General features: G+C 39.5%; 1 protein-coding gene across 1 annotated transcript in view; it reads left to right on the top strand.

Moving 5' to 3' along the window:
• Nucleotides 1–6,558, top strand: part of LOC127654661 (pleckstrin homology domain-containing family M member 3-like) — a 49,420-nt gene extending 42,862 nt beyond the window's left edge. Inside the window, exon 9 of the mRNA XM_052141911.1 lies at nucleotides 3,639–6,558. Within this exon, the coding sequence (XP_051997871.1) occupies nucleotides 3,639–3,810 (172 nt within the window). The 3' untranslated portion in view covers nucleotides 3,811–6,558. The remainder of the gene's footprint in view (nucleotides 1–3,638) is intronic.
• Nucleotides 6,559–14,650: the final 8,092 nt, after the last annotated feature.

Below are 14,650 nucleotides of genomic sequence, written 5' to 3'. Positions count from 1 at the left end.
CCCAGTTCAGTCATGAAACCTCTCAGAAAGATTTTGCATGTTAATGTACTGTAGGGATAAAATATTGATAAGATATTGGCCTTGCTGCTGCTGCAGAGCAAGTATGGAGACTTTCAACTTCTAGAACATACACAAACAACTGAATTAAGCATGTGGACATTTAGACAAATACAATCCCCATGTAGCAGATCTAAATGAGTGCAGCTGGGGAGGTGGAGGGCTTCTAGAAAAACTCTTGAAGCATGTTGCAATGAAACCGGGTCACGTGCAAGGAAATGTAACTCTTAGGTAAAGAGAAAGTACGCAAGACTACTCGATTACACATCAAAGCACCTATGCTGAATTGCTTGACATGTCACATGTGAGCATGCTGATTGGCTAACACATAACAAGTACAAAGAAGGACGTCTTACGCCATTCAGGGTTTCGTGCCTGAATTATTCATTTGTCCACAACACATTGCTGATAATTGTCCTGACTCCTGCCCCTGTCTCATGTTAGTCACACCTAGGGCACCCCGTGTAAGAGGACTGTTAATCCCTCTTGCGTCTCAGCATATTTTAGCATGCTGTTTGCAGTGTGCTTAAGCCTGCAGCTGATAAACCTCTCTGTGCTCCATACCATCAGTGTGACTCGAAGCTCTTCCCAGGGACGTAGAGTACCTAGAGCTCAGTCTGGTAGCTTCTCACCCAGGACCTCAGAACACTGATAAAGCCTCAGAGATTATTGGTTAGGGCATCCAATTCAAGTTAATGTGTTAAATTAGAGATTATTTCAGTCTGGTTAATCAAGACTCACACACACACACACACACACACACACACACACACACACACACACACACTCTCTCTCACACACACGCACACACTCTCTCTCACACACACACACACACACACACACACTCTCTCTCTCACACACACACACACACACTCTCTCTCACACACACACACACACACACACACACTCTCTCTCTCACACACACACACACACACTCTCTCTCACACACACACACACACGCACACAGGATGAGCTGAAGCGGCACAGGAGATGGTAGTCCGTGAATGTTTTTGTACTTCTTCAAGAATGAACAAAGTGACATTGATGAATTTAGTAAAACGGTTTAAACTGCAAACTGACAATAAGAACAAGAATGTTTATTGTGCAATTTCACTGTATGTAGCCTTAAATATGTCTTTCTTTCAAGCTGTCAAACCACAAATCAGCATACTTGTATCAGAATATATATTGTGTAGGATATATGAGGCTATATGAAAGATGCGTGTTCTCAAGAGATCATCCAGTGATGGCTGGAGGAAATCATCTTTGGCCTGATAATGATATGGGTCGAATATAAAGTTGAGCTCCGTGGCGCTGCAGATTGTTGACGCCGTCCGTTGGTGGTGTGTGTGTGTGTGTGTGTGTATGTGTGTGTGTGTGTGTGTGTGTATATTTTGTAGAAAATAAATAATTTTTTGTAATTTTAGATCGTGTGATGTCGTCTGCCAGACATGCCCAGTGTGCGACTGGTTTATTTACGCTGCAGCTCACTCTTTATTAAAGTTGTGTGGAGAAATATGTCTGAAGAGACAAAGACTATTGTACAATAAGCAGCCCTATTTATTTCTGAAATAAATCCCGATATATATATATATATATATATATATATATATATATATATATATATATATATATATATATACAGTATATCCATAATCATCAGGAAAATCTTCTGATTACGATGCAGGGAAAGGCATTCGTTTTTGAGTTCAGGGTTGCATTTCCCATGAGCTTCGATTCCAGAGTCTGTTTTTGTGCAAAAGTACTGCGACAGAAATGTTCCTTTGTCTTGAGTTTCATCCACACAAATTGTAGAACACATTGTGTTTCAACGCTAATGCTACACATATTATTCAGATTTTCTCTCAATTAAATGCATTAACATGCTAACTAAAAAAAAACATTATTCCAGAATTGTTTCAATCGATTTACAGCCCTTATTATTAGGCAAATTTAAAAGCAGAGAATCTATCTATTGACCATCCTACTATTGGTATATCTTGATTCAGTGATCGACCGGGTCACATCTGTCTAGTTTGAGTCCGCTGTGTCTGTGAGTCCATCTGAATCCAGGTGTTACACTAACTGCTATGGGTGTGTTTGTGTGCATTTGATGATGTATCTGTAACAGTACATGCTCAATATATTAGTAGTGCGCAGTCATACGTGCAGAAGGTGTCTCCACGCCCCACTGTAAATTCATAAATTCCACAAACCACCTCCACCACCACACCTCTCTGATGAGCAAGGCCTCATTACTTTTACAGCTTTACTGTTGGAAAGGGTTATTTATTTATAGAGGCTGTGGTGTCTACTAGAAGTATTATCTTGTTAGCATGCTTTAGGTCTATATATTCTTTATAGGAAATCACATTAGACCTCATTCATGAAACATGAACAGAACAAATTTCTGTGCAAATTGTTTGTAAAATCATACTTACAGTCCAAATAAAGTGCTTAACATGGTCTTCTGCTGTTGTAGCCCATCTGCCTCATGGATTGATGTGTTCTGCATTTTTAAGATGCTATTCTGTTCGATTCAATTGCACAGAGTGGTTATCCGAGTTGACGTAGCCTTTCTGTCAGCTCAGCCAGTCTGAACTGTGTTTCCCAAAAGCATTGTGAACCTAATAAGTAAGTAGATCATAGAAACCATTGGCACCAATAATCTACAATCAACTTAAGTTTGCAATGCTTTTGGGAATCGCAGCCCTGACCATTCTCCGTTGACCTCTCTCATCACAAGGCGTTTCTGTCCGCAGATCTGCCGCTCACTGGATGTTTCTGGCACTATTCTGAGTAAACTCTAGAGGCTGGTGTCCATGAAAATCCCAGGAGATCAGCAGTTACAGAAAAACTCAGACCTGCCCGTCTGGCATCAACAATCATGCCACGGTCTAAATCACAGAGATCACATTTATTCCCATTTGATGTGAACATTAACTGAAGCTCCTTGCCTGTACCTGCATGATTTTATGCACTGCTGCCACACGATTGGCTGATTAGATAATTGTATGAATAAGTAGGTGTGTTTCTAATAAAGTGCTCAGTGAGTGTAAGTTTTCAAATTAGGCATATTAAGAGCAATACTTTTTCTAATCATGGATAAGGCTTTTTTATTATTTGTTTTAGGCAAGGCATAGACTGTTTTAGGAATAGACCACTAAGTGTATCTTTGGTTAGTATGGCCCAACCTCTTGGCCAGCAGTGACCTTGGGATTTACTCTGGACTTGGCAGCCCAAATAACCACTGGGCAACTACCGCCCATGCTGGTACATGGCAAGAAGTCTCTCTTTACAGAAATGAGCCTTAAACTTCTAATTATCCTAGTAAAGTTAATTGTATGTCTTCTGAGGCAGGCTTGATAGGTTATTCACTTTCTGTTTGTCTTTCAGCAAATAGCCGTCATTTTATTCAAAAATATACTATATTCTTGTACATCCAGATCCAGTTGGATATAGTCTTCAGTGACTATTGAGGCTTATGTCTCAATCAATTGCCTCACAAAATGACGTGTGTTTTGAGTGCCTTTGAATATGTCAATCATTTGAACCCAGTTCTCTTCTCATTTTGACTGCAGGTGCGAGGGCTGCGGAGCCGTCTTCCACGCCGAGTGCCGGATGCGAGCCCAGCCATGCCCACGATGTGTGCGCAGAGAACTGCATAAGAAGCCAGCGTCATTCTGGAGAAGGCACTGCCCTCACGACAGCACTGATGACGAGGTGCTGGGCTGCTACGAGCTGGACACCTGAGACTGTTTATGAAGAGCCGTGCAGCCCTCCAAAGAGCCAAGCTGCACGAGAGAGCCCACTGCATAATAACGTCCAAGTGCTGCTGCATCCCAGATCGACAAGCTTCTTTGGTCCCCGGTGGAAGTGCTCTGTTTGTTGAAAACAGAGAAACAGAGGAGTTTTTGTTTATTACTTTATCCCACACCTGAGAGAGATGGGCACTGAGACAATAATTCAGCTCCCGAAGAGCAGAGGCTTCATAATGAAACCAATTTACCCTTCCCTTTCATCTACAAAATGACAGCCAGGGCCAACCGACAAATGCAGGCAAAGAACGGTCACACACTCGCACATAAACACACTCTCACTGACAGACGTAAAATAATGCACTCTCTGGCAGACTCACAATCCAAGAGCGATGATTCAAGCCCATTTCTGGACACAAATAGAGCTTCTAATCCATTAATGGTTCAGCCAAAATGAACACTACAAGATGGCGGTCTGGCTGCTCCATTTGGATTCCCTCTGTGCTGTTGTTAACCTACGATTCCTTGGTGCATGAAGACTAAAAAACATCCTTAGCTTATGTACCTGAGCTCAGTACATCTGCTACCTTACACAAACCACAAGTTCTCTTTCATGTGATCTCATCATTGCACTTTTCAATTTCTGAAGGAAAGACAAGCCACTTATGTGAAGGTCAGCTGGTCATTACTGGGGATTTCAGTGTCTGTATATGTTGCCATGTATGTTTTTGACTGATCTCCTGACACTTCAGCTTTGCAGACAGCACTGATGGCTCAAATGGGAATGTAGTGTGAAGTAAGATTGGTGTTTTGTCCCATCCAGCTGGAGTTAAACAGTTGCACGAGTGTTTATCAATATTCAATGGCACTGCCTTTAAGCAGCCGAACGCGGTGTTCATGCTAACCGCTTGGGCTATGATTACAAACTATCCTCTGCCACCAAGCCCCAAAATTACAGTCCTGAGTTCTGGGGCTTTGTTTAGCCACAGTAAGGTCTTTTTAACAAGAATTGTAAAGCACAGCCGCTGTGGAGCTCATAACTCACATTGTCTAACTTTGGATCAGTGCCGTCTCTGTGGGTTTGTGTTATACTAAGTTTTCTCGCTATCTGAACTAAGAATCAGCAATAACAGCAATTGTTTTGCTTTTGATGCCTTATTTGACTTCATGTTCTTCAGTGGGACCTGTACTTCTCCAAGGGGACATGTGGACAATGCAAAAAAAAACCAGACTCCCCACCAACAACCCCTTCAACCCCCATTATAATCGTAGTGAGCTGGTTGATGATTCGAGGCTTGATTCTTTCTTCTCTTTATCTGTATACAGTAGGACATAATGACAATGATGATCTTCCTCTGGACACCTAACCAGCAAACAGAAGCTCCACATACAAACAACATCTTCATTCCATTGATATAAAGTGTAATCAATAACCAGCTACTACTTATCGGCGATAGTAAAAATACTTTGTTTTAGTTGTTATCCATTATACGAAAGGAGAAGTGTATGGTCTGAATGATGAGGAACACCATGAGGAACCTTCTGCTGTGATTGTCTATTACAGGCCACGAATGCTCAGTTGCCGAGCTCTTGGAAGTGGGACTAGGTCAATTTAACAGCACACATCATTTCAGAAAGTCTGTTCATTTCAATCGAGCTTATGTTGTACGTTTACATTTGCACGAAGAATACTCCGTGTTAGTTTACGTGTGGTTGTCGTGCGATTGGAGGATGTGAAATGATGGATGGTTGTGTTAGTGGTTCAACTGCTTAATATTTGATCCTATTTATTGAACCTGTATCTCTTTGCCTGCCTTAAATTAAAAGCCAATGCTTTGGCCTTGATGTTCACTGATTAGCAAGCTATAGTCATTCAGTTTGTGAGAGAAACATGTTTCAGTATTTAATCTAATCAGAATATCAGGCTATATAATATATTGTAATATAATTACCTATTTGATGTTTTGTTATTTGAAGGCTAAGACCTTTACTTACCTTACTACAATAGGAATGGCCCTGACTGTGTGTCCTAGAATCTGGCGATCTCAAGTTTTCCCATGAGAGATCTCATTATTTCTCCATTTAAGCTTGAATTAAACTAAATGCACCATTATTACAGCTTCCTCAGACAAACAATGATTCTGTAGGACAGTGGTTCCCAACCCTATTCCTGGAGGACACCCAACACTGAGCTGAAGAGATGAATCAGGGGTGATTGATTAGGAAGATATCTCAAATGTGTGTGTTGGGGGCCTCCAGGAACAGGGTTGGGACCACTTCTGTAGGAAGTAATGGAGTATTTGCAATCTATTATCTTTGGAAGTTGGATGTATTACATGAAATGGTTATTATGACTTTATTCGCACTGTTCTAATGTCACTATGAAATCAGGGATTCAGAGTAAACTGTATAATGGACATGGAGGGACGAACAACAAGGGATCTGAACTCGTTGTTTTTTCCTTTCTATACACCAAATAGGTCTTTTATTTTCTTGTGTTTGTTTAAGGCACAATGGACGTTGATCTTGGCTGTATATTTACATAACAGTTTTCTGTTTCAGAAGTATTGATTGTATTTCTGTTCTTCACTTGCTCTGTGCTTGCTTGAATCCTGTAAACTCTCCACTACAGATAACCTGTTATGCAACTACAGAAGTGTGTTTCAGTACTGGTGCGGTTCCTTACAAAAAATATACAAACTTTTTTTTTTACAACTGATGCCAGTAAAGTTAATTATTTAACACACCCTGACCTGAATAAAATTTTTAGGATTTTGCAAAATAATTCCAGTTCTGAGTGGAACCCAAAGTGAGCCACACAAGCAGTGGAACACGTGCATCATCGTGGTGTTCCCTTTTGGGTCTGGGTGCACCAGAGTAGGTCCAAGCTCTGACTCACGAGCTAATCCCAAATTAAAAACCACATGCTTGTATCTGGTTCAGTCTGGAGTGGAATCAAAACCCACTGGACCTGTTGTAGACCACGGCATGAGGCTTCTGATGCGGAGACATTGTGCTACTGATTTCACTACAGCACATTACGTTGATATCATTGGCTCAGTCACCATAGCAGAAGTTCAATATTTGTTCAACATACAGTACCAGTCAAACGTTTGGACACAATTGACTGAAATTGCAGCATATTATTTTGATCTAAAGGCGTATGCTTAAATGTTTGAAGTTAGTTTTGCTGATAAAATATACAGGTGAAACTCGAAAAATTAGAATATCGTGCAAAAGTTCATTAATTTCAGTAATTCAACTTAAAAGGTGAAACTAATATATTATATAGACTCATTACAAGCAAAGTAAGATATTTCAAGCCTTTATTTGATATCATTTTGATGATTATGGCTTACAGCTTATGAAAACCCCAAATTCAGAATCTCAGAAAATTAGAATATTACATGAAATCAATAAAAAAAAGGATTTTAAATACATAAATGTCGGCCCTCTGAAAAGTATAATCATGCATATGTACTCAGTACTTGGTTTGGGCCCCTTTTGCATTAATTACTGCCTCAATGCGGCGTGGCATGGATGCTATCAGCCTGTGGCACTGCTGAGGTGTTATGGAAGACCAAGATGCTTCAATAGCGGCCTTCAGCTCTTCTGCATTGTTTGGTCTCATGTCTCTCATCTTTCTCTTGGCAATGCCCCATAGATTCTCTATGGGGTTCAGGTCAGGTGAGTTTGCTGGCCAATCAACACTGTAATACCATGGTCATTGAACCAGGTTTTGGTACTTTTGGCAGTGTGGGCAGGTGCCAAGTCCTGCTGGAAAATGAAGTCAGCATCTCCATAAAGCTTGTCTGCTGAAGGAAGCATGAAGTGCTCTAAAATGTCCCGGTAGACGGCTGCGTTGACTCTGGACTTAATAAAGCACAGTGGACCAACACCAGCCGATGACATGGCTCCCCAAACCAACACAGACTGTGGAAACTTCACACTGGACTTCAAGCATCTTGGATTGTGTGCCTCTCCATTCTTCCTCCAGACTCTGGGACCTTGGTTTCCAAATGAGATGCAAAATTTGCTCTCATCAGAAAAGAGGACTTTGGACCACTGAGCAACAGACCAGTTCTTTTTTTCTTTAGCCCAGGTAAGACGTTTGACATTTGAAGCCCATGTCCAGGACCCGCCTGTGTGTGGTGGCTCTTGATGCAGTAACTCCAGCCTCAGTCCACTCCTTGTGAAGCTCCCCACACATTTGAATGGCCTTTTCCTGACAATCCTCTCCAGGCTACGGTCATCCCTGCTGCTTGTGCACCTTTTTCTTCCACACTTTTCCCTTCCACTTAACTTTCTATTAATGTGCTTTGATACAGCACTTTGAGAACATCCAACTTCTTTTGCAATTACCTTTTGAGGCTTTCCCTCCTTGTGGAGGGTGTCAATGATGGTTTTCTGCACAACTGTCAGGTCAGCAGTCTTCCCCATGATTGTGAATTCAACTGAACCAGACTGAGAGACCATTTAAAGGCTCAGGAACCCTTTGCAGGTGTTTAGCTGATTAGAGTGTGACACTTTGAGCTACAATACTGAACCTTTTCACAATATTCTAATTTTCTGAGATTCTGAATTTGGGGTTTTCATAAGCTGTAAGCCATAATCATCAAAATGATATCAAATAAAGGCTTGAAATATCTTACTTTGCTTGTAATGAGTCTATATAATATATTAGTTTCACCTTTTAAGTTGAATTACTGAAATTAATGAACTTTTGCACGATATTCTAATTTTTCGAGTTTCACCTGTATATTGTGCTGACATAGGACACTCTTTACAAACTAGGATTGAGGTTAAACCGTTTTTTAAAAGGATGAATTGGACAGAATAAATAAGAAAAAGCATCTCACAAGTGCCCAGATTTATAGGAACTCCTTCAGTACTGTTTAAAAACCAAGTGGCACCTCAAAAAAGCTGCAATCCAGGAAAATCGACTGGCTGATGAAGATGAAGAACTCTGTTTCTTTTTTCTTGGTCACCACATAAATACATTTGTTTGCTTTTCACTGCTAGAAATCCTCGAGGTGGAACCGTTAAATCTTTTAACACAACTAATGTGATTACTCCACGTACAGCTCCACACAGTATGGAATATGACACGCTAAAGTGGAGACCGCTTCAGAATTCAGTCAAATTCTGTCATCATTTACTCACCCTCATGTCATCCCAGATGTGTGTGTTGCTTTCTTCTGTTGAACACAAACAAAGATGTTTCGATGTATATCTCAGGTCTGTAGGTCCATACAGTGCAAGTGGATGGTGACCAGAACTCCAAAAGCTCCTAAAATAATTCATGACTCCAGTGGTTTAACCAAAGTCTTCTGAATGATCCAGTTGGTTTTGGGGGAGACTTTTTCACTACATTTGTCTCCTTGGTGATGAAGATTTCAAGCTCGATTACACTTCCTATAGCGTTATCTAGCGCTCTACGCATGCGTCAAGGGCTAGGACGTGTAATTGAGCTTGAAATCATGATCGTGCCTACAGTACAGATTTAAGATGTAAAGGGAAAATGAGTTACATTTGGGTCTGTTCTCACCCAAAACCAACTGGATTGCTTCAGAAGACATTAACTAAACCACTGCAGTATTATGGATTACATTTATGCTGACTTTATCTCCTTTAGGAGGTTTTGGGGTTCTTCGAAAAATGTTCATTTGTGTTCTGCAGAAGAAAGGAAGTCATGCCCGTGTGGGTTGGCATGAGGGTGAGTAAATTATGAGAGAACTACATTTTTGGGTGAACGGCCCCTGTGAGGTAAGAATCTTTAAAATGTTTTCTCAGCGCTTTAATGTGATCACGACGGGAGGCTCGTCAGAATTCAGTGAATGTAAGTTAATAACAGTTACTCTGTTCTCTACATCTCTCCATGTTTTCACTTTCATAGTTTTACATGTGCAGGAGACGGGCTGTTTTAACACATTTTCACAAACATTCCTAAATTCTTTCCCGACTGACGTCTCACTAATGACCCCAGACTCTTCATCCCCGCTTTACTTTGTTAACCCTTCCTTTGTGTTTCTTCCTCCTGCCTCTTTCTGCTCTTGAAAGACAACAGTAATTTGTCCTGGTCTTCGAGCGCTCTGAAGCCAGACAGAGAATAATCCATCAGGATCCAGCCAAGGCCGATGGGCCGGAACACGCCAGGTCTTCCTCTTTTGTGTTAGTGTGTTCGCAAACTCTTAAAGCTGATGACTGTGATGACTTTGGGGATGTGGAGCGTCGGCTTAACTCGAGGCATCTGAAACTCCATTACGGTCTTCATGTGTGACAGCTCAACATTCAACATTTGTTTTAGAACTACTGTTTTCACACATATCTGAAAAAACATTGTTTTTGTGTCACAGGGATGTTTTTGAGGATATGAAGGGATTAGTTTTGTGTTTTGTTCACACACAGTGAACAACAGATGAACTGAGGTAAAGTTCAGATTTCCCTCAAAATAAAGAAAGTGTTTTATTAAGCTGCTTTCTGTGCATCATATTCCATGTTGAATATCAAAGCGGAATGTTGTTTTCGTCATTCAATCATAAAAGAGAACATTCCCAATCCGTCCTGACAAGCTCAACACTCGTTTCACCGTCCTCACAGTATGACGCTCCTGCGGCGCATCTCTTAACACCGGTTATATACTCACAGAAGGGGTGGGACAGTATATTTGGCAGTTACGCTGCACATATAAGGATAGCTGTTGTTTTAGCGAGACCGTGTGAATGTGTGTGTGAGCTGCATGTGCACGGTCTGACTCATTTGCCTGTGATTTGTGTCGAGGGGTGGGCAAATTGAACCTGAGTGTTGGTCGTGCTTAATTGTCGTCGCCAATTAGTGCATTGTTGAAAGTCACAATGGCTCCACTGTAGCGAGGGGAACGCTCTCCTTTGTGCTTCTCCAGTGGCCCACAGGCCAGTCAAGACTCATTTAGGGCTCTGACAACAAGGAGCCAGAAATGCTATCAGAAAAAGACAACAAAAGGGTGGTTTAAGAAGAAAATGGCAGAATGGAGGAAGAAGGGGTGGAGACAACATGGGATGGAACACCAGGGTCCGGTTCTTGTGTAAAGCAGTTTGAATGTCTGTTTCAACCCCCCAGTCCACACATACAAAAGAACAGCAGTCCTGTAACATCCACCTGCTGCACAAACACGGGGAAGTATCTGCTCTTACAGCTGACCTATGATCAGAACTGAGCGAGCCTCGACTTCAGCCTGTCAGATGTGCATGTGCATCAACATGTGCATGATGGACTTCTTCACAAGCGCCATTTTTCATGCTGATTTGTTTGAGATATTCTTCTGCATTTTGATGTTACACAAGTTTTGTCCTCAAGCTTCACTGTTTAGCAATCAGACATAGTTTATACCAGTTTATGGTTCTCAACTGGGGATCATGACCCAAAAATAAGTCAGGGATCGGTTCTGATGGGGTGAGGAAACGAAATCTTTACAATAAGGTTCCATTAGTTAACATGAACTGAAATTAACACTTTTATTGCATTTATGAATCCTAGTTAATGTTCATTTCAACAAATATTAATCCATTTCTCAAATCAAGAGTTTGACGTGTCAGCATTAGTGCATTATGAACTAGAAATGAAGTCTAGTATTAAAAAGTGTTGTTCATTGATAGTTCATGAAACCTAATTCAGTTAGTATTAACTAACGTTATCGAATGGAACGTTATTGTAAAGTGTTATGAACACTAATGCAAATAATACGGTTATTTGGTAATATGGCTTATATTAATGTACTATTTCAACAAGTGTTTGTTGCATGCAGTACCGACGCTCCCTGTACTGCCCAGGGGGGCATTCACGCTCGTATCACTCTGCATAGGGCATTCATTTGGCCAGTCTGGTGTAAACACGCTTATGATGTTGTTTTATGCAGTTACAAATATATAATAATTTTCTATGCAGCAGATTTCATGTAATTGTGTATATTGTTGGGCACATGCAGTTAATGGTAAAAGTCAATGTTTTACATGTTTGTGAATAACCCATTTTGGGGTTGTGTCGGTTCAGCACTTGATGTCAAACGAAAAATCTGGGCCATGAAGCAAAACTAGCTGAATACTTATAATATATTGTAGGGCCACTGAATGTACTCACAAAGCATTTGGACACTTAACACACTTGTACAAATGGCATTGCATTAGATCAAAGTGCCATTTATTTTAAAGAAAGTTGGTAAAAGCACACTTTTCAAGTAAAATAGTTCCCAAAAAGAGAATTTGGACACTTTCTGGTTGTCATACAGTGGGGGGGGGGGGACGACACCTGTGTACATTTGAGGAAAACTAATGACCTTGGCACAAGTTGGTTAAAATGAATCGCAAATATTATTCAGTTGTAAAAGTTTGGTTAGTTCTTTCACTTGAACATCTTTTGTTTGCAGATTCCACTTTGTTTGATGCAATGACATCAAAAAAAATTTAAGTGTGACTTCACTGTCCAAATACATTTAGTGGTTACTGTATGTCAGTACTGAATGTAAGTACTGAATGTAAGTTCTGAATGTAAGTACTGAATGTAAGTACTGTAAGTACTGAATGCAAGTACTGAATGCAAGTACTGAATGTAAGTACTGAATGTAAGTACTGAATGTATGTAAGTTCTGAATGTAAGTACTGAATATAAGTACTGAATTTAAGTACTGAATGTAAGTACTGAATGTATGTAAGTTCTGAATGCAAGTACTGAATGCAAGTACTGAATGCAAGTACTGAATGCAAGTACTGAATGTAAGTACTGAATGTATGTAAGTTCTGAATGTAAGTACTGAATGTAAGTACTGAATGTAAGTTCTGAATGTAAGTACTGAATGTAAGTACTGTAAGTACTGAATGCAAGTACTGAATGCAAGTACTGAATGTAAGTACTGAATGTATGTAAGTTCTGAATGTAAGTACTGAATATAAGTACTGAATTTAAGTACTGAATGTAAGTACTGAATGTATGTAAGTTCTGAATGCAAGTACTGAATGCAAGTACTGAATGCAAGTACTGAATGCAAGTACTGAATGTAAGTACTGAATGTAAGTACTGTATGTAAGTACTGAATGTATGTAAGTTCTGAATCCAAGTACTGAATGCAAGTACTGAATGTAAGTACTGAATTTAAGTACTGAATGTAAGTACTGAATGTATGTAAGTTCTGAATGCAAGTACTGTATGTAAGTACTGAATGCAAGTACTGAATGTATGCAAGTACTGAATGTAAGTACTGAATGAAAGTACTGAATGTAAGTACTGAATGTATGTAAGTTCTGTATGTAAGTACTGTATGTAAGTACTGAATGCAAGTACTGAATGCAAGTACTGAATGTAAGTACTGAATATATGTAAGTTCTGAATGCAAGTACTGAATGTAAGTACTGAATGTAAGTTCTGAATGTAAGTACTGAATGTAAGTACTGTAAGTACTGAATGCAAGTACTGAATGCAAGTACTGAATGTAAGTACTGAATGTATGTAAGTTCTGAATGTAAGTACTGAATATAAGTACTGAATTTAAGTACTGAATGTAAGTACTGAATGTATGTAAGTTCTGAATGCAAGTACTGAATGCAAGTACTGAATGCAAGTACTGAATGCAAGTACTGAATGTAAGTACTGAATGTAAGTACTGTATGTAAGTACTGAATGTATGTAAGTTCTGAATCCAAGTACTGAATGCAAGTACTGAATGTAAGTACTGAATTTAAGTACTGAATGTAAGTACTGAATGTATGTAAGTTCTGAATGCAAGTACTGTATGTAAGTACTGAATGCAAGTACTGAATGTATGCAAGTACTGAATGTAAGTACTGAATGAAAGTACTGAATGTAAGTACTGAATGTATGTAAGTTCTGTATGTAAGTACTGTATGTAAGTACTGAATGCAAGTACTGAATGCAAGTACTGAATGTAAGTACTGAATATATGTAAGTTCTGAATGCAAGTACTGAATGTAAGTACTGAATGTATGCAGGTACTGAATGTATGCAAGTACTGAATGCATGTACTGAATTCAAGTACTGAATGTATGTAAGTTCTGAATGTAAGTACTGAATGTAAGTTCTGAATGTAAGTTCTGAATGTAAGTTCTGAATGTAAGTACTGAATGTATGTAAGTACTGAATGTATGTAAGTTCTGAATGTAAGTACTGAATGCAAGTTCTGAATGCAAGTACTGAATGCAAGTACTGAATGTAAGTTCTGAATGTAAGTACTGAATGTATGTAAGTACTGAATGCAAGTACTGAATGTATGCAAGTACTGAATGCAAGTACTGAATGCATGTAAGTACTGAATGTAAGTACTGAATGTATGTAAGTACTGAATGTAAGTACTGAATGTATGCAAGTACTGAATGCATGTAAGTACTGAATGCATGCAAGTACTGAATGTATGTACTGTAAGTACTGAATGTATGTAAGTACTGAATGTATGTAATTACTGTATGTAAGTACTGTAAGTACTGAATGTAAGTACTGTATATATGTACTGAATGTTAGTTGTACTCCAAATGTCTTGCTACATGCATCTGCTTCTGTATTATACTGCGTGATTCTGGATTCATCTTGTTGCTTCACGGAGAGAATTGTAACACAAGTTGTTAATATAACAAACACAAGAAATTCCACGTCCATCCCTATCGATGTGCTAGTGCTTAAATACAACAGCCATGTTTCATATTATGTCATTAAAAAAGTATGAATTGTCATCCTTCCATGCTCAGATGTGGAATCCGATGAAGACATGTGCACAGACACGTTCAGCCATGACAAGACATGTAAGAGGTTGTGGAGAAGAGAAAAGACCAAACGCCATTATATGTTTTCATACC

Source organism: Xyrauchen texanus, chromosome 14 (genome assembly GCF_025860055.1).
Source record: "Xyrauchen texanus isolate HMW12.3.18 chromosome 14, RBS_HiC_50CHRs, whole genome shotgun sequence".
NCBI lineage: Eukaryota > Metazoa > Chordata > Actinopteri > Cypriniformes > Catostomidae > Xyrauchen > Xyrauchen texanus.
Note: the sequence above shows the minus strand (reverse complement) of the source record. Positions and strands in the feature narration are given on the sequence as shown.